Below are 17,572 nucleotides of genomic sequence, written 5' to 3' on the forward strand. Positions count from 1 at the left end.
ATTGCCCCTTCTGAGGGCACCTAACTGATGATCAACTACCTATTTTAATCTACTTAGAAAGTAGAGAGAACCCAAACAGCAGTTTTTGCTGCTAGCTTCCTAAATTTTGTTATTGGCCATGACTGCTCACAACTCTCTTTGGCTTTCAGTGACATTTTTCAAGGAGATGGGCATCCTTCCCTAGTATATTCTTCTAACAATAAGAGGTGAGGTTTGTTTTTTCATAGTGGTTTTGTAACTGCTGCCCTTTGGGTAAGTGAGAATGGGTTGTTTCTCACCTGTGTATGACATCCTTGGAGAATCCGGTGCTATCTATATTTTTCTTTCCCTGTAAAATACCCCAAATGGGTAGTTAGACTAAATTGAACCTTGCAGTCTCAGTCAGCCTCTGTGCAAAAGAGGAAAAAGAATAATCGTAACTCCTGAACTATAAAGTCCCCAGTGCCCTATCCCTGAGCTTCAGCCCAGTGCTGCTCTCTCGCTCCTGCCTTTGCTCTCTCTCCGGTAAAATCACCGTGAGCCAGGGCGTCCTTCTGGCATGGCAGGCTGGTGCTGCTCTAGTCTTTGGCTCTTCGGCAGTGTTGCATGTGAGGGCTCTCTGGTGACTGGCCGTACTTAGTGTAGGTCACATCCATACACGTCTGCCTTCCTAGTCTTCCTGGATTCTGGGGATAAAGTAATGAATAAGCCAAAGTCCCTGCTGTTTTAGGAGCCTAGTCTAACCATTTTGGTAGAGGGATGGACAGATTTCTGGAAGCTGAATCACTAAATCAAAGAGTGAATATTTTAAGCTCTTGTATTGTCTTTCACATATATTGTGTCAATATACCAGTTAGTGTATGGAAGTTCTAAGTCTCATTGATGTTGTTGAACATCATTTAAAAAAAAAATATTTGGTTTCTCAATGAATTAAAGTCTTTTCTAGTTTTAACTTGTGTGTTTTATAAAGAAATACCATTATGATTATTGGGTTTTGTTTTAAGCTAGTTAAATCCTTTTTTTTTTTTTTAAAGATTATTTATTTGAGAGAGAGAGAGAGAGAGAGAGAAAGCAGAGTGAGAGCACGATTGGCGGGTGGTGAGCAGAGGGAAAGGGAGAATCAGACTCCCCATAGGGAGCCTGATGCAGGGCTCTATCCCAGGACTCTGGGATCATGACCTGAGCCAAAGGCAGATACTCAACTGAGCCACCCAGGTGCCCCCTTTTTTTCCTTTTTTTTTTTTTAAGTTGGTTAAATCTTATAGGATATCCAAACATACAGCAAGTTTATGTTAACAGCTTTCTGATCTATAGATGAGGGTTTTCTTCCATTCAAGTGCTTGATTTTTTTCCCCCTAGAATCTATCAAATGGATAGAAACAAAATAGATCCCCAGTATTCTCAAGGGACAAATCTTGAGACCTTAAATCCTCACATTCATCCAAGAGCATAAAATTTTCTTCAGAATGTATAACTTCATAAATTAAATGATCTCTTCCAGGCAGTCTATAAAGTATCATTATTGGGAGCAATGGTTCTGCCATTAGATTGAAGCTTGAATCCCAACACTCTGTTTACTATCTGTCTGATCTTTTACAAGTTACTTAATCTTTCTGATGCTCAATTTGCTCTTTTCTAAAGAGAATGAAAATAGAGGTACCTATCCTGTAGGATTGTTGAGAGCATCAAATAAAGTATTATATTTTGAACATGCATTAAATAAAGCATTATATTTTGAACATCTAACATAGTGCTTAGTTTGTAGCAAGTCTCAGGACATAGTAGCTTCTATTATTATTACTATCACTTCTCTGAAATATAGAACTAAAGTCATTTATAAAATTATAATAAATCCTACTACCAAAAAAAAGCGTAATACTACATTTACGTTATATCAGATATATAGAAACATTTACCATGAATTTAAAATAAAGTTTTTATCACCTAACAAAGGGCACTGTGTATTGCAGGATGACTAGAAAGAGACAAAGCAGTGGCTGGGTCGCCAGCTGGGCTCACTCACCACGTAGGCAAATTGCTCCCTTACCTCAGGATTGCAAATGCTAATCAGACTTGTGCCTTGGTAAAGTGACAAATTACTACATGTCTCAAATAGTTTAAATTGCAACTCTTACATTCAAAATGCTAAGGTTCTGTTATATTAGCTATAATTAAATACCAGCCTACCTTCCTGCAGGCCTCTTCATTTTTACCTTCAATAGTAAATCCTCATCTTAGTGACAGCTTATTCTCTTCAGCCTGCCCTAAGGGCAGTAATGCCTTTAAATGTTTTAGGAAATTCAGGAGCTATCGTAGAATCTTGTAGACTGGATATTAGCTCCTCAGTACAGAAACCATCATGCTCTACCCAAGCTGGGCTTTAACCAACTTAGAAGTTGATAGGTTGTTTGCTTTTTTTCTTTCTTATCCACTGGTCCATTCGCAGACTCTTCTTAGCCATGTCCTGTTTGAAGTGGTGGACCATTTCTCTTTTCTATTCCTTTCAAGTCTTCTTTATATTTCTCCTGCATTTTAGTAGGGTGATATATTTGTACATATTGCATCTGGGTGTACATCGAGATAAGGAAACAGTAGAGATACTTTTTAGTAAAAGCCCATATCTATATGTTAAAATTATCTGTGACTGTGTTGACTGGATGCCTTGGCCTCTGAAATCTAAACTGATAGGTGTTTCTTCCTTGTGTTGGTTCCAGGGGAAATCAGCCTTGTGGTCCCACCTGTTACATTATCAGGAAAACCGGCAAAGAAAACTCACATCAGGAAGCCTCAGTACCTCAGGTAAGATGGTTTCTACACCACTGGGGAGAACCCCCTCCACCCACTTTCCCATCCCCCATTGGAGTGATCAACTGCAGTAGATTATTCTAGGTCATTAGAACCTTTGCTGTATAATGTTTCCTTTTTTAAATATTAAGCTACTCGGCTCTCTGAACCAGAGTATGCCAAAGCCATGGGATTTGCTTTCGTTATGTATTTCTATACCCCTCCTTTAAAAGTAATTCTGTGCCCGACCTGGGGCTTGAACTCATGACCTCCAAGATTGAGAGTTGTGTGCTCTGTTGGCTGAGCCAGTTAGGCGTCCCTGTTTCTGTACCTTTTGATCAGTGAGATAGAAGATTTATATCAGCAAGAGGACAGTCTTAGAATCAATTTAGGTTTTTAATGGATTTGTGTGGTACTGGTGTCCTATGTTTGGAGCAGGTTGTCTTTAGAGTTTTTTGTTTTATACCTCAGAGATGGGCATTGAGATCATCTATCAGTTAAGAGAGGCTGTGTCCTACCTTGGAACTCCTCAGAGTCAAGACCTGATGTGAATGATCTCTTAACACTTCTTTTACTTTTTTTTTTTTTAAAGATTTTATTTATTTGACAGAAAGAGAGAGAGCACGCACAAGTAGGGAGAGCGGCAGGCAGAGGGAGAGGCAGGCTCACCACTGAGCAGATAGCCTAGTGTGAAGCTCGATCCCAGGACCCTGGGATCATGACCTGAGCTGAAGGCAGGCACTTAACCGACTGAGCCACCCAGCCACCCTTTCTTTTCCATTTTTTTTTTTCCTAAAAGATTTTATTTATTTATTTGACAGAGACACAGTGAGAGAGGGAACACAAGCAGGGGGAGTGGGAGAGGGAGAAGCAGGCTTCCCGCCGAGCAGGGAGCCCAATGCGGGGCTCGATCCCAGGACCCGGCGATCATGACCTGAGCCGAAGGCAGACGCTTAATGACTGAGCCACCCAGGCATCCCCTTTTCCATTTCTAATTTAATAAAAATATCGGAGTTGGGGGGCTCCTGGGTGGCTCAGTAGTTAAGCGACTGCCTTCGGCTCAGGTCGTGATCCCAGGGTCCTGGGATCGAGCCCCACATCGGGCTCCCTGCTCGGCGGGAAGCCTGCTTCTCCCTCTCCCATTCCCCCTGCTTGTGTTCCCTCTCTCGCTGTGTCTCTCTCTGTCAAAAAAAAAAAAAAAAAAAATCTAAAAAAAAAAATATCAGAGATGATCTAGTCCAGCCCTTTATTTTACAAGAGGAGGAAACTGGGATCCAGAGAGGAATTGAATTTATTCAAGATCACATACTGCGTTCATGGAAGAGGCCAGATTGGGAGCCAGGCCTCTTGTCCCCTGGTCTGGTGTTCCTTCTGCAGTGCCCCTTCCAGGACAGCCCCCCTCCTTCCTGTACTTCTTGGCATGCTCACATGCGCGCTTTCTGTCTCTCTCTCAAACAAATAAATCTTCTAAAAAAAGCCAAATATAATAATAATAATGAAAAATTTTGAAATTTTGTGAGAATTACCAAAATGTGACACAAAGACATGAAGTGAGCAAATGCTGTTAGAAAAATGATGCCAGTAGACCTGCTTGACACAGAGTTGCCATAGACCTTCAATCTGTAAAAAAAAAAAAAAAAAAAAAAACCAGTATCTGTGAAGCACAATAAAGTGAAAGTGCAACAAAATGCGGTATGCATGTGTTGTATCTAGGGATCCTAAGCATTCTGGGACATGTTCTTTACACAGTCCCTTGGCTCTTTTGTAGCCCAGTTTGAGGCAAGAACAGGACCTGAGTAGTAGCTCCAAATGGAAATACTGCTTCTGTGGATGCATGATGACAACATGCTAGATCAGGAGCCAGAAATTTGTTTTTCCTCCAGTCCTGACTTTGCCACTTGGTAACTAGGGCAAAGCATTTACCTACTCTGAATTTCAGTTTCCTTCTCTGTGATACCTTCCTTGGCTATCTAGTTGTTAGAGGATTAAATGAGATAATATGTATAAGAGTATAGCATCTGATACCTACTAAGTAGTTAATAAATATTCATGAAACACTGTTACCAAAATAACCAACTATTTCCTGTACAAAGAGTCAGGATCGCTGTTTGGATAGTCAGATCTCTCTTGGGACATGACCAGCCTTTTTGTTCTAGGAATACTTCTTGATTCAGAACGGAGGAAGTCTGATGCCAGCTCGGTCATGTCTCCCCTGAGAATCTCCCTCATTCAGGATATGAGGTCAGTCTGGGTTCATATATACTAAGCCACTAAAAGCCTGTTTTCAGTTGCTCCTTAGGTGTCTACTTTAAATAGCAGGGTCTCAGTGACGTAGGCTTCTACAGCATCTCCATTAACCAGGAAGACCTCGTCATTGGTCTTGTGCTTCATGATGCAGTTGTAGAGCTGTATGAGTAGTTGAGTTTCCTGACATTTTTGGAGAATTATACCGGAGTATCACAGGCTCCAGGGTTTGCCTGGTTTTTTTGAGAGCTGTATTGTCACTGCCCCCACCCCCTGCCCCCTGCAAATTGTGGTGAGCCTTTCTGCAAAGCCACACGGAAGCCTAGGATTTAGAGAACAAGAGAGGTGGATTGTCACCAGGATGGGATAGGATTGTCTCACCAGGCCTGCTTGGCTTTACAGGGGGAGGTATTGGTAGTGAGTTCCGCTTCTACCCCACTCCCCACCTCCTTTTTCCCATTCTCCCTTCAGGCACATCCAGAACATTGGGGAAATCAAGACTGACGTGGGGAAGGCCAGAGCATGGGTGCGACTATCCATGGAAAAAAAGTTACTTTCCAGACACCTGAAGCAGCTTCTCTCAGACCATGAGCTCACCAAGTAAGGCCATTCCACCTGGAGTAGAACCAGGCTCCCAGGAATGGTGGGGAGGGTTTGGAAACCCCTGTGTGAGGAGGGAGAATATTCACTATTTCATTTCTGCTGTGTTCAGCTAAACTCAAATTGCATATGAAGATTTTGTAGCATTTCCTCTTCTCCCTCTTTAACTATAGAAGAAAAATTCTGCTATGTTTGTTCTTCCTACCTTCTCCATTTGCATGTCCCCAAATAGCTTTCTTAAAGAGGTAGTGAGAAGGATGGGGTCCTTATTGGGTACCTCAGAGTTTTTAGGGCTCCCCTCTCCTTACTGCACTCAGGAGACTTGTATACCTCTTAGGCACAGGGCATTTTCTTGGTCTCTTTCCTGTCCTGGGGAAGAAAGGACTAGGGAGTGAAAAGGAAACTTCTAAGATATCCCCTTATCTCTTTTGTTCTCTTATGAGGCCAGGGCCAGCCCAAAACAACAATCTTTCCTCTTCCTCTCTGGACCCTTCCTGAGTTTCCCTAGAGCTTAAAAAGGCTTTCCAATGGCTCTCATGGGCCCCCTCCCTCCACACTTTCCACCTAGAAAGAGGAAGAGGAGAGATTCCATGGTTCTCACATTCCCAGGGGCCATTAAACCTACAGTTCCCTTCTCTGGATTTAATATTCTTTGTATTCTTTTTGTACCCTAGCTACCAGAGGAGGAGTGGGAAGGAGGACTGTCCCCCTTCTCTGCCTCTCGGGCCACCACCTCTCCACTTTTCCTATGTTTGGCTCTTTCTTCACTGGCAAGCCTCTGGGACATTTTTGTTTAGCATTTCCTTAGGCATCTTTTCATGGTGTCCTTTATTATCTGACTTCCCCAAGGATGATAAAGCAGAGGACTGGTTCTTGGGGAAATTTTGTGTAGCCAGTTGATTAAACCTGCAATATCTGTTTTAATTCAAAATGAAAATATAATGATTTAGATTGTTTACTGTGCATGTAAAACATAGCAAGAACTAGGTTTAAAACCTTGATAAGTTAGGTTATTTTGAGAGGTTGTGAAACAGCAATTTTTAAAGCACTTAAATTTGATTTGAGACAAAAGGGCTTAGGGATGAAATTTGGAGACGGGGAGAACAACTAAAAGAGAACAAGTGAACGTGTAAGCCTTTCGAAGGGAAGTGTATGCACACCAGATTCTAGGGCACAGTTGTGTGTGGTTAAGAAAAAAAAATTGCCATTGTAGCAGGATAGGCAGGAGTGTTTCCTGCTGGCCAGTGTGGGTGTCACCAGCAGGAGGATAGGGAGGCATCTGAAAGAGGGTCGAGCACAAGCACTTTGTGAAGTCCAGAACAGTGGCTAGGTCTAGGGTGCGTATGAGCCTAAAGGCCCAGGCCACAGCAAACAGGGCACAGACCTTGGTCAGGAGGCTAATTTTGGTTTCTTTAAACTGTAGCCCCGTTTAAAGGAGATAAGCTCAGAATTTACTCAGTACTAGAAACTTTCCACCTTATAGTCTGGCCCCAGTGCTACTCCAGTGAGTGGAAAATGGGTTTTGCTGCCACAGATCACATTTTGGATGGGGTATAAGGGAGAAAAAAGGGGCCCTTCATCAAAACCTATTTATTCCTTCATTCTGCTCTCTCTCATCTTTCTCTTCAGTCTGCTTAAAGCTCCAGCCACATCATACTTCTCACCCTTCTCAGTATGTCTTTAGTCCTTTCAGGGCCTAGTCAGAAGTTTTTTCACTAGAGTTTGTCTAGACATCTCAGAGACTGGGTTCATTCTTCCCCTGGGCACCCATAGCATTTGTCACAGTATTTATTCAAACCTGCCTCACCACTGATGGGCTGTATTATTATTATCTAGTTGCTTGCTGCTTATTATAATTTGCTTTCACTGAGGGCATGAATGAGCATGTTGCCTAGCACCTAGTAGATACTCAGTTGGGCACATAAAATGTGTGCATAGCTGCACAGACAGGAGGAGGTGGACAGCCTTGGAGAGTACATCTCGGTAGAATGCTCCTGAGTCTCTGGGACTTCCAGGTAGCCTCCAAAACTGTTTGCAGTTGGAGAAGGGGGTTAGGTCGAGGCAGGTTAAGGGGGCTGTAGAGTCTAGGGGAAAAGTTAGCTCCTATATACTGAGCCCACACTGTTTCCCCTTGACTTCCCTGCAGTGACTATTTCCGTGCAGTAGCCCCTCTGCCTCGAAACTCACTTTGCATGGCTGCCGTGGCCTTACTCGATCCTGATCTCTTTCTTCCCCCTTACCCTTTCCAGTCCTCGGGTCTCTGCATGCACACATGTTCTTTCACGCTTCTCTCTCACTTAGGGATCTCACCCATTGTCATGACTTCTGTTACCCATTGTGTGACTTGTGCATCTGAAGCTGTAGCTTTGACTTTCTCCTGAGCTCCAGTCCTGCATTTATTTCCATTCAGGTATCTTACCTTTCGTTCAGACAGAACAAAAGCGCAAGCTTCACAGAATTCTTCACCGTAACTACCTTTCTCTCCAATGTTTTGTTAAATGTCGCCACAGTTTGAAATTTGGGGTCCAGTTTGACTCCTTGCTTTGCTTTACCTTCCACATGCACATTTCAGGTCCTTTGCCTTTGCCTCCACCTGTCTTCTTATCTAGTGCCACTGCCTTAGTTTCAATCTTTCACTCCTCAGATGCACTAAATTTAAATTTAAATTTTCTGAAACCACTATGGCTTTCCCTTTACTTCTAGGGTAAATTACAGAAACCCATTACTTGTAGGGTAAGTTGCAAACTCTTTAGGCTGACTATTTAGGGCCTTCCTTCATTTGACTGTAGCCCAGCCTTTCAACCTCATTGCTAACTGGTCATCTCCCTCAGCATTCACCTCCAGCCAAACTGGTTTCCATACCCTTGTCCTCTTTCTTCTGCAAGATCTGTCTAAATTCGTGCTGTTCTTTAGGCCTCTCCTCATCTAGGATCATTGAGGCTTATGGCTCTTTAAATTCCCACAGAGAGCCTTTCATTTGCAACTCATTATGGGCAGTCTTATACCATGGCCTTTACTTGATTTATTCACCCGGGCTGTATTTGAGGATAGGTGTTCCCTCTCTAGCACCTGTACATCGTAGGCCCTGGATGGTGAATTAATCTCTTGGGTGTACCTTATAGGTAAAACTTCAGAGATTTACTGAATCCATCTTAGTGATTGCAGTCTTGGCAACCAGGACAGTTACCTTCTTTTTTCTCTGTGCTGAAGGCCTGTGCACTTGGCTCTTCATGCCCCCTCTATTTGGGGAAGGTGTCATTGCTGTTGGAGAGGGTCTACAGTGTCAGGCAAAGGAGCTGGCCTTTGATGAGTAAGTGGGGGTGGGGATGGGGACAGGAGAAAGTTTGAAAAGAGAGGAAGGACATGATGTACGTAGCTCTTCCTTGTCTGTGACCTGGATCGTTCCCTTTATTGACTCAAGCTGTCCTGGGCTTACATTCACATTCAGAGCGGTGTTTTGACTCATGGGTCTTAGGTCTGCTGAGGGTCTGAGGCTGTCCCTGGTAATGATTGGGGTTCACAGACCTCCTGCCGTTACTATTCCCACACCGCACACTGGGGTGATGCCCCAGCTAGAAGCCTGAGGGGAACCGTGCCATCCCTGAGGGGTGACACTTCCAGCCCCCAGTTTAGGAAAGGGGATCCCGTGACTTCTGACACTGCATTGTAGTAACATCAATGCTTGGACACAGGTGGAGTTTGGCTTTGTTGTTTCTGCTGTAGTTTCAGCCACTTTCCCTCTAGCCCTCATTTAGATGGAGTAGCTGGCTTTGTTCCTTTTTTAGGTGACTCTAAAGAACTTGAAGCTTGACGTCTTATTCTTCCCTTAGCTGTCTCCTTCCAGAACCGAGTAATTCTAGCCTCTTTCCCCTCCTTTCGGCCGGGGGACTGATGTATTGCCTCCTCTCCGACAGAAAGTTGTACAAGCGCTATGCCTTCCTGCGCTGTGACGACGAGAAGGAGCAGTTCCTCTATCACCTCCTCTCTTTCAATGCCGTCGATTACTTTTGCTTCACCAATGTCTTCACAACTATCCGTGAGTAGCCCTGTGCTCCCCACTAGCCTTCTCAGTGCCAGTCTTCATGAGCCTGCCTAAGGCTAGCTCACTGTCCCTTTTTTTAAAGAAAGAAGATTGTCACTTGTACTTTCTATTTGCCTTTTGCTTCTGTAGGAGAGAGGTACATTTGCCCTCTGTGGAGGTTGTTTTTTCTCTGAAGCTTCTTACTCTTGTTCTGAACGGGGGAGCTCAGTCTTTTTGGCCATCATGTTGTCACTGTTGTCCTAGGCACCACCCTGGGGGCCTAAGGCGATGAAGGTGGAGTGGAGGTGGGTGGCATGGTGAAGTTCACTGCCCTCTTTGCACACCTGTAAAGAAATTTCCCTTTTGTTTTGGGCTCAGAGAGTGATTCGGCATCCTAGAAGGTTTCAAACCAGCGCACAGGGAAAAAAGACTCTTCCTGAAGTAACAGAACTCCGGGTTGTGGTGGGAGATCTGGGTCCAGCTCTGCTCTGCCCTAACTCATTAGGTTTCTGGGAGCAGAGTTGACTGCTGCTGTGCGCCTGTCTCCCTATTTGCAGCATGAGGAAGGAGGGTTCAGTAGGGTCTAAGGAAGGCTTTTGGAGCCTCATCTTTCTTTGGTACCAGGATGCTCTTTTCCTTAGGGGTTAGTCTCTGAATTTGCCCCATGCTTAGCTGTTTGACGGGTGACTCAGCAGCCTCAGCAGCATGGACTCTTGCTTCTATATGACACCCATCCTCCCTCTCTGGGATGAGTGTTGTAGGCTGCAGGAAGAGCAGTACTGGACTGGAACTTAGGAGACTTGGGGGAAACTATTTCCCTTTCAGTGCCTCAGAAAAGGCATTATAGGACTTCTCTGGAGATTGTTATTAGAGTTCACAAGATGATAGATTAAAAAGTGCTCTGAAAAGCAATTCAGTACAACATGGAGTTGGTGATATTATTTAAGGAACAGATTCACTTAGCCTCTGAGCCTGCAGATGGGCTTGGATCTTTGATGGTTGGGTGGTAACCCTGAGAGGAGAGAGACTGAGGGTAGGATTGGCTAATATTCTAAGCCAGCCAGAGACTAGGTCCTGGGGCCTGCTGCTCCTGGCTCTGTTGGGGCTGGTACAGCAGGGGCTGCAAGCATGCCAGCATACCTGGGCAGGCAGGTCAGGGCCCTTTCAGGTATGGGAGGGATTCCTTATCCCCCCTCAATGCCTTTGTGGCTTCCCCCAAACAGTGATCCCATACCATATCCTGATTGTACCGAGCAAGAAGCTGGGGGGCTCCATGTTCACCGCCAACCCATGGATCTGCATTTCGGGAGAACTGGGTGAGACACAGATCCTGCAGATTCCCAGGAATGTGTTAGAGATGACCTTTGAGGTATGTGTTATCCAGGTATCACAACCCCAGGCTCTTTCGGGATCTGAGTTTGCAACGGCTGCTTGTGGGAGCTTTCTGCAGGGTTTTATGGTGGTCTTGCTCTTATAGTATTAATGTATTAGCACACTTGACCTGTCCTGAGATGATCAGAGGCCAGAGCCAAGGGTTGACCCAAGAATGGGGGAGCCTGCCCTGTCTAAGCGGTCTCTGACTCGAAGGCACTTACCCATCTGGACTTGCATAACTCCCTGTCCATGGCATGTTGAGAAATCCCCAAGAGTTCTTTCAGTTGCTGAGCCCGAGTGTTCACAGAGACCTCTGAATCTCAGACTGCTGTCCCACTTCGAGACCCTTCTGCTTGTAGGCCCTGTTCTTCCTTCAGATAGTAGCATCTTCTTTCTCAATCATTTCCCATCATGAGAGTGCTGTATCACCAGCCTTGGTGGTAGGTAGAGCCATGAGCTCTTCCCTATGGATGCTAAGGGGCCAGGTTGCAGGCAGCCAGTCAGATCTGTGCCTCTGAGTAGTGCCTCTCTGTTCTCTTATTTTCTTGACCTACCCGCCTTCTTTATTTGGCTGTTCTTTCACAGTGCCAGAACTTGGGAAAGCTCACTACGGTACAGATAGGCCATGATAACTCTGGGCTGTATGCCAAATGGCTGGTGGAGTATGTGATGGTCAGGAATGAGATCACAGGACATACCTACAAGTAAGTGTTCCCTCAGCTATGCCCTAAGATAGTGGGGCAAGGTATACCAGGGTTTGGGTTTGATGCCTGGGTATGTGGAGTTCTCAAGGAGACCTTTTCGGTCGTGGTAGACTATTTGGCTCTGCCTCATGCACCTGAAAAGAAATAGAAGGAGGGTTTTCCTCCTCCTCTGCCTCATGCACCTGAAAAGAAATAGAAGGAGGGTTTTCCAAGCTAAGACGTATGATGTTGCTGTGCACAGGTTCCAGGCCACCCATCATTCAGGTGGCTTCCCCAGTGATGCACAGTGGGATGGATGAGCAGGGCCTTGAGGGATCCCCAGCCTGGTTTCAGAGCCTGTCTCCAGGGATTGGCTTTTTGATGGTTTTTGCTGAGCAGCAAGGGGAAGGACATTGGAGGGGCTGGCAGCTCTGACAAGCCATTGCTTGACCTTTAGGTTCCCATGTGGTCGGTGGTTGGGGAAGGGCATAGATGACGGGAGCCTGGAGCGGGTCCTGGTTGGGGAGTTGCTCACGTCCCAGCCTGAGGTGGATGAGAGGCCGTGCCGGACCCCGCCCCTGCAGCAGTCCCCCAGCGTCATCCGGAGGCTCGTTACCATCTCACCCAACAACAAGCCCAGTAAGTGGGAGGAGGGGCTGGGCCCTCATGCCACCTAGGTGGGGAATGTGGGCAGATGTCTGGGAACCCTGATGTGGGAGTCCAGACCCCAGCCTGTGCAGCTGCCTCAGGAACCACTTCTGCCAAGAAAGCAGCCTCAGGCATTTGTCACCCTCCTCTCATGAATGTGTGTGTGTGTGTGTGTGTGTGTGTGTCGGGTGGGGTGGGGTGGGTGTCACACTCCTTAGATCCCTGGAAGGAGAGGGGAGGGCTCATGCAGCCTGGCCTATGTCCTCTGTACTATTTATATACGATTCTAGAGAGGAGAGGGGTCTGCCTCCTGGCCTTCTCCTTCCTTTTTCCTGGGCCTCACAGCCAAGTCTTGGCCCTCTTTTGGTTGCCAGAAGTTCCAGGGTAAAATGGAAAATAAACTTTACCAGACTCTCTTAGAGATGGAACTCTGAGGTATTAGCTTTTGCTTTTCCTCCAAGATTTTAGCAAGGGCTACCTCGACAAAGTTGGATGGGCAAGAGCCACTCTTCCTAGGGTCCAGGCTATCCTGCCTGTCCCATGAGCCCTTCCTGTGTCCTCAGTCTTGTGGTCAGTCAGCTAAGCATTGTTAGCTTCTGAGATTGGTTAGGGTTGTCTGCTTGATTTTTATCAGAGCTGAACACCGGGCAGATCCAGGAGTCCATTGGGGAGGCAGTCAATGGCATCGTGAAGCACTTCCATAAGCCCGAGAAAGAGGTGAGCCTTCCTGCCCTCCAACCCAGTGCTTTATATCGAGTAAGAGAGAATAATCTTTTTCTAGGCCCATGTAGTGTGGACAACCCAGAGTCTAGAGTGTGTGCTTCAGTTTGACATTGAGCAGATTCTTTCCTCAGGGGCTTCTGCCTTGGGTTACCCTGTTTTCCTTACACACTAATGACCCAGCACAGTCCCAGGGCCTCTAATGAACAGTGTATATTCCTGTCCTCTTCTGGATTTGCCTGGGTCTCCCTGAGCAATGGTCACTCTGGCTTTGTCCCTTTTGGGGGGACCCAGATCCATCCTCTCTTGTGCAGCTGTGCCCTGGGAGCTGCTCTGTGCCACTCACGTGCCAGGTGCCGGGGAGATAGACAAGGTCCCAGCCAGGCTCTTGCTGCCCCCCAGCTGTGGACTGTGGGTTTGGGGAAGCAGTGGCGGGAAGGCAGCTTGGCTGAGGCCAGCCTGGCGTTCTCTTATTTCTTTACATAGCGAGGCAGTCTGACGCTGTTGCTCTGTGGAGAATGTGGCCTTGTCTCGGCCCTGGAACAGGCTTTCCAGCATGGATTTAAATCCCCCCGGCTCTTCAAAAATGTCTTCATTTGGGATTTCCTGGGTGAGTTGAGCCAGGGTGTGAGGGTGGGAAAAGCATGCAGGGACATGGGGACTCATCAGCACAGTGTGGGTGCTGACCACTGGGGTCTGAGGTCCAGAAGCCAAACCAGCTGACTCTCAAATTAGATCTGTTTTTATTTGCTCTGGCTTTTCTTGATGGCTTAGAAACAAGTCCTCACACTTTTTCCTTGTAGATCCAAAAGGCCAGTTGATAGTATTTGGAGTCCAAGCCCTGTGATATACCCACTTGGAGAATTTTCGTTGAAGAACCTTTTACCTCAAGAGTGTTTTTCTTTCTTCTTCTTTTTTTAATCTTCAGACTAGGGAAAGGACCATCTTTATATCAAGAACCACATACAGAAATTTAAAACATAAGAATAGGGACCTTATATTTTGAAATGTGACCAGTGATGTCAGAACATTCCTGTTACATTAAGTTACCTGCATCAACATGGAGAGACCCAAGGCTAGTGGCCTGCAGGATAGTTAGGGATAGGTTGGTTTTGAGAGCCTTTGTCACTGGCAAGCTTTTCTACTCTTCACAGAAAAAGCACAAACCTATTATGAGACTTTGGAGCAGAATGAACTTGTCCCTGAGGAAAACTGGCATACAAGGGCCCGGAACTTCTGCCGATTTGTCACTGCAATCAATAATACTCCCCGGAACATAGGCAAGGACGGCAAGTTTCAGATGCTGGTGTGCTTGGGAGCCAGGTACTGCAGCCTCATGGTCCGGAGTGCACAGCACCCAGCCTTGGAGGTGGTGCTGGGGCCTAGCATGGGGCGGGGGGTGGGAGTGGCTAATGACCAGATGCCCCTGGGCAGGTGAGGCCTTGGAGGCCCTTAATTCCTATGTACAAAGCATATGTGTGGGATATGGAGGGGTGGGGATGAGAGTGTGTGGGGGCCCATTTTGATGGGAAGGAATAAAACCATTCCACTGGTGAAATTTGAAGCAGAGTCTATCAAGTCATTCCTTCAACAACCATTTGAATGCGCCAGGCGTTATGGAAGGCAGGGGGAATGGGCCGAATAAAACATGGTCCCTACCATTTAAAAGTTTACGTGTCCTGGTTAAATACAGTATAAAGCAGGGGCGCCTGGGTGGCTCAGTCGTTAAGCGTCTGTCTTCAGCTCAGGTCATGATCCCCAGGTCCTGGGATCGAGCCCCACATCAGGCTCCCTGCTCCGCGGGAAGCCTGCTTCTCCCTCTGCCACTCCCCCTGCTTGTGTTCCCTCTCTTGCTGTGTCTCTCTCTCTCTGTCAAATAAATAAATAAAATCTTAAAAAATAAATAAATACATACATACATACATACATACATACATACATACATACATACATACAGTATAAAGCAGAAGGTTGTGAGAGTCCCAAAAGGAAGCATGCATTCATAAATTATGCTGAAGCTGTAGAGGAGAAAGATCAGAGAAGGGAGGAGGTGGTATTTGAGGTGAGCCTTAATGGAAGGGTAGAAGTGGGGAGGGAGTTCGAAGCAGACAGAATTAGCAGAGAAGTCCCAAAGGAAGCAAAGGATGTGGGGTTAGGAAATAACAGAAGGAAGGGCAGTTGTAGGAAACAGTTGAAAGGAGGATAGGGGCCTCAGGGAGCTGGGGCAGAGAATCCTTCCATATTAGGACAGAGTTGTTTAATCAGGGGACTGAAATGATACGAATTTGATACCATGGATGATATACATCAGAGTGGGCAAGATTGTTAGGGGCTGTCCCGTGGGTCAGGTGAGAGTGTGAAGGCCAAATAAACTTAAAGCAGTAGTTCATTTGGGCCAAGGAAGGGAGGAAGTTGGCAGAGTAGTTAAAAACAGACTCTGGAACCAGATTGACTAGGTTCATATTCTCAGATCAGCCACTTACTAGCCATCTGAACTTGGACAAGCTACTTAATCTCTGCTCTGGGACAGACTGGCTGTTGAGATGGAAGAGGTGGTGCTGACTGGACCTGGTGTCTGCTTGGTGGTGGGCTTGTCTAGGGAGGCAGGAGGAGGCAGGGGAGGACATGTGGACCTGGTGGGAGGTAACTGGGTCACTTTGGGTCAGGTTGGGTTGGTGTCCCTGGGGCTGAGTAGTCCCTAGTAGGAGCCGTTTAAAGCCATGTAAGGTGTCTTTGCCAAGCACTATGATGGGAGGGAGAGGGGGCTGGGGGAAGCTGTCCACTTCTCCAGCCTCAGAGTTCAAGAAGTGATGGAGCAAGTTCCCCCCTTGACCTTGTACTAACTGTCTCCTTTCCCCTTCCCTTCCGATCCATCTGGACTGACCCTTCCCTGCCAGAGATCACCTCCTACACCACTGGATTGCCCTGCTGGCTGACTGCCCCATCACCGCACACATGTATGAGGATGTGGCGCTGATCAAAGACCACACACTTGTCAATTCCTTGATCCGCGTGCTGCAGACATTGCAGGAGTTCAACATCACGCTGGAGACATCCCTTGTCAAGGGCATCGACATCTGACCTCCCAGCACCAGCTAACAGCAGGACCGAGAGAGACTCACCCTGCAGCTCTGACCCTTCTTCCCAAGGGATTTAAGCAAGTTGTGCAGGAGACAGAGAGATGTACACTCACTGTAAAAAGAAAAGTAGAGGATTTTTGGAATAAATAATCTATTTTAGAGTTTATTTGCTGATTTGCTTTTTACACACTTTCATGTGAAAGAGTGCTAGGGAGAGGGAGACGAGGTTGGTGCCGCTTATTTTGAAGCTGGTGCCCTCCCTCGCCACGGCCGCGTGCTGGGAGCCTGCGGCCTCCCCGGACTGAGCCTGCGGCGCGCAGGGGCAGGCAGTTTGCTGCCTCACCCCCGCCTGGGCATGAGGCCATCCCACGTTGTTTTTAAACTAATGTTTTCTATATTAACATTGTTCTGGATATTTGGCTTTCACGGGCCACACACAGGTGTGCTGAGCAGGAAGCCCCAAGCTCCAATCAAAGGGATTTTTAGTAGTGCCTCTGCAAGCACCGATGAGTCAGTCCCACATCTTTTCTTTTTCTGTCAGTATTATTTGGAACGGAGACATGCCAGGATGCACCATCGTGCAGAAGATCACGTTTCCTCTTGGCACACAGCTGCACAGAAGTAAACATAAGCATGTTTTAACAGGTTTTCTTTTTTTTTTTCCTCTTATTTATTTAACCCTCCATTGTGTGTTTTAAATCTTTTTCTTTTTTCTTTTTTTTTAAGGAAGGAAGAAGCTTGTCACAGTCTAACTGGCTATGTTATTATTGTTAAATTTATGTTGTTTTGCAACCTAGAAACCAGCTACAGTATGGCCCACTTAATAAAACACCTGAAACAAAACTGCATGGATCCCTGACTTTTATGGGGGTTTGTGAGCAGTGGGTGGCAGGGGTGCCGTTTGGTCCATGTGAGTGTGAGAAGCTGTAGCATTGCCTTGGCTCCTTCCTCAACTGCCCAGGGTGCTGCCCCCAGGGCCTGGCGTCTCCTGGGTCCTTCCTGCTGCAGCATCAGGAGCTTTCATAGTTCATAACTCAAATGGCGCTTTGAGAAGGATGCACATAAGTGTTATTTTCCCACTCCACAGAAGAGGAGGCTGAGGCACAGAGGGGAAGGGACCTGGCCAAGGTTGCAAAGGTTGTCAGTTGACTGAGACAAGATGGGGTATTTCTTGAAGGGTAAGGAAGACCAGGTGTGGGAACATAGGGTACATGAGATGCTATCTTCCTTCAGGATAAAAAAACCTTTTTCTTGAGAGAAGCATTTGTTTTTCCCCAAATGGTATATAGTAGAGCTTTATGAGGGTCTGGGAACCAGCTTGCTTCAGTTTTATTCTTCAACCAACCTACTTTTGCAGGAAGTTCCAGAAGTGTGGCTTGGTCAGATAGAGGACCTCAAACCAATTAATGTCCTCTTTTATGCTTCCCTGATTTTGCCTG

At 46.3% G+C, this 17,572-nt stretch overlaps 1 protein-coding gene across 1 annotated transcript in view; it reads left to right on the plus strand.

Moving 5' to 3' along the window:
- The window catches only part of DENND5A (DENN domain containing 5A), a 100,461-nt gene extending 83,490 nt beyond the window's left edge, over positions 1-16,971 (plus strand). Inside the window, exons 13-23 of the mRNA XM_034995424.1 lie at positions 2,694-2,778; positions 4,920-5,004; positions 5,479-5,607; positions 9,522-9,643; positions 10,852-10,997; positions 11,588-11,706; positions 12,143-12,324; positions 12,968-13,050; positions 13,540-13,663; positions 14,208-14,376; positions 15,951-16,971. Of these exons, the coding sequence (XP_034851315.1) occupies positions 2,694-2,778; positions 4,920-5,004; positions 5,479-5,607; positions 9,522-9,643; positions 10,852-10,997; positions 11,588-11,706; positions 12,143-12,324; positions 12,968-13,050; positions 13,540-13,663; positions 14,208-14,376; positions 15,951-16,134 (1,428 nt within the window). The 3' untranslated portion in view covers positions 16,135-16,971. The remainder of the gene's footprint in view (positions 1-2,693; positions 2,779-4,919; positions 5,005-5,478; positions 5,608-9,521; positions 9,644-10,851; positions 10,998-11,587; positions 11,707-12,142; positions 12,325-12,967; positions 13,051-13,539; positions 13,664-14,207; positions 14,377-15,950) is intronic.
- The last annotated feature ends 601 nt before the right edge of the window (positions 16,972-17,572 follow it).

This window comes from Mirounga leonina, unplaced genomic scaffold (assembly GCF_011800145.1).
Source record: "Mirounga leonina isolate KUSES-001 unplaced genomic scaffold, KU_Mleo_1.0 Mir_92, whole genome shotgun sequence".
In the NCBI taxonomy this organism is placed as follows: domain Eukaryota; kingdom Metazoa; phylum Chordata; class Mammalia; order Carnivora; family Phocidae; genus Mirounga; species Mirounga leonina.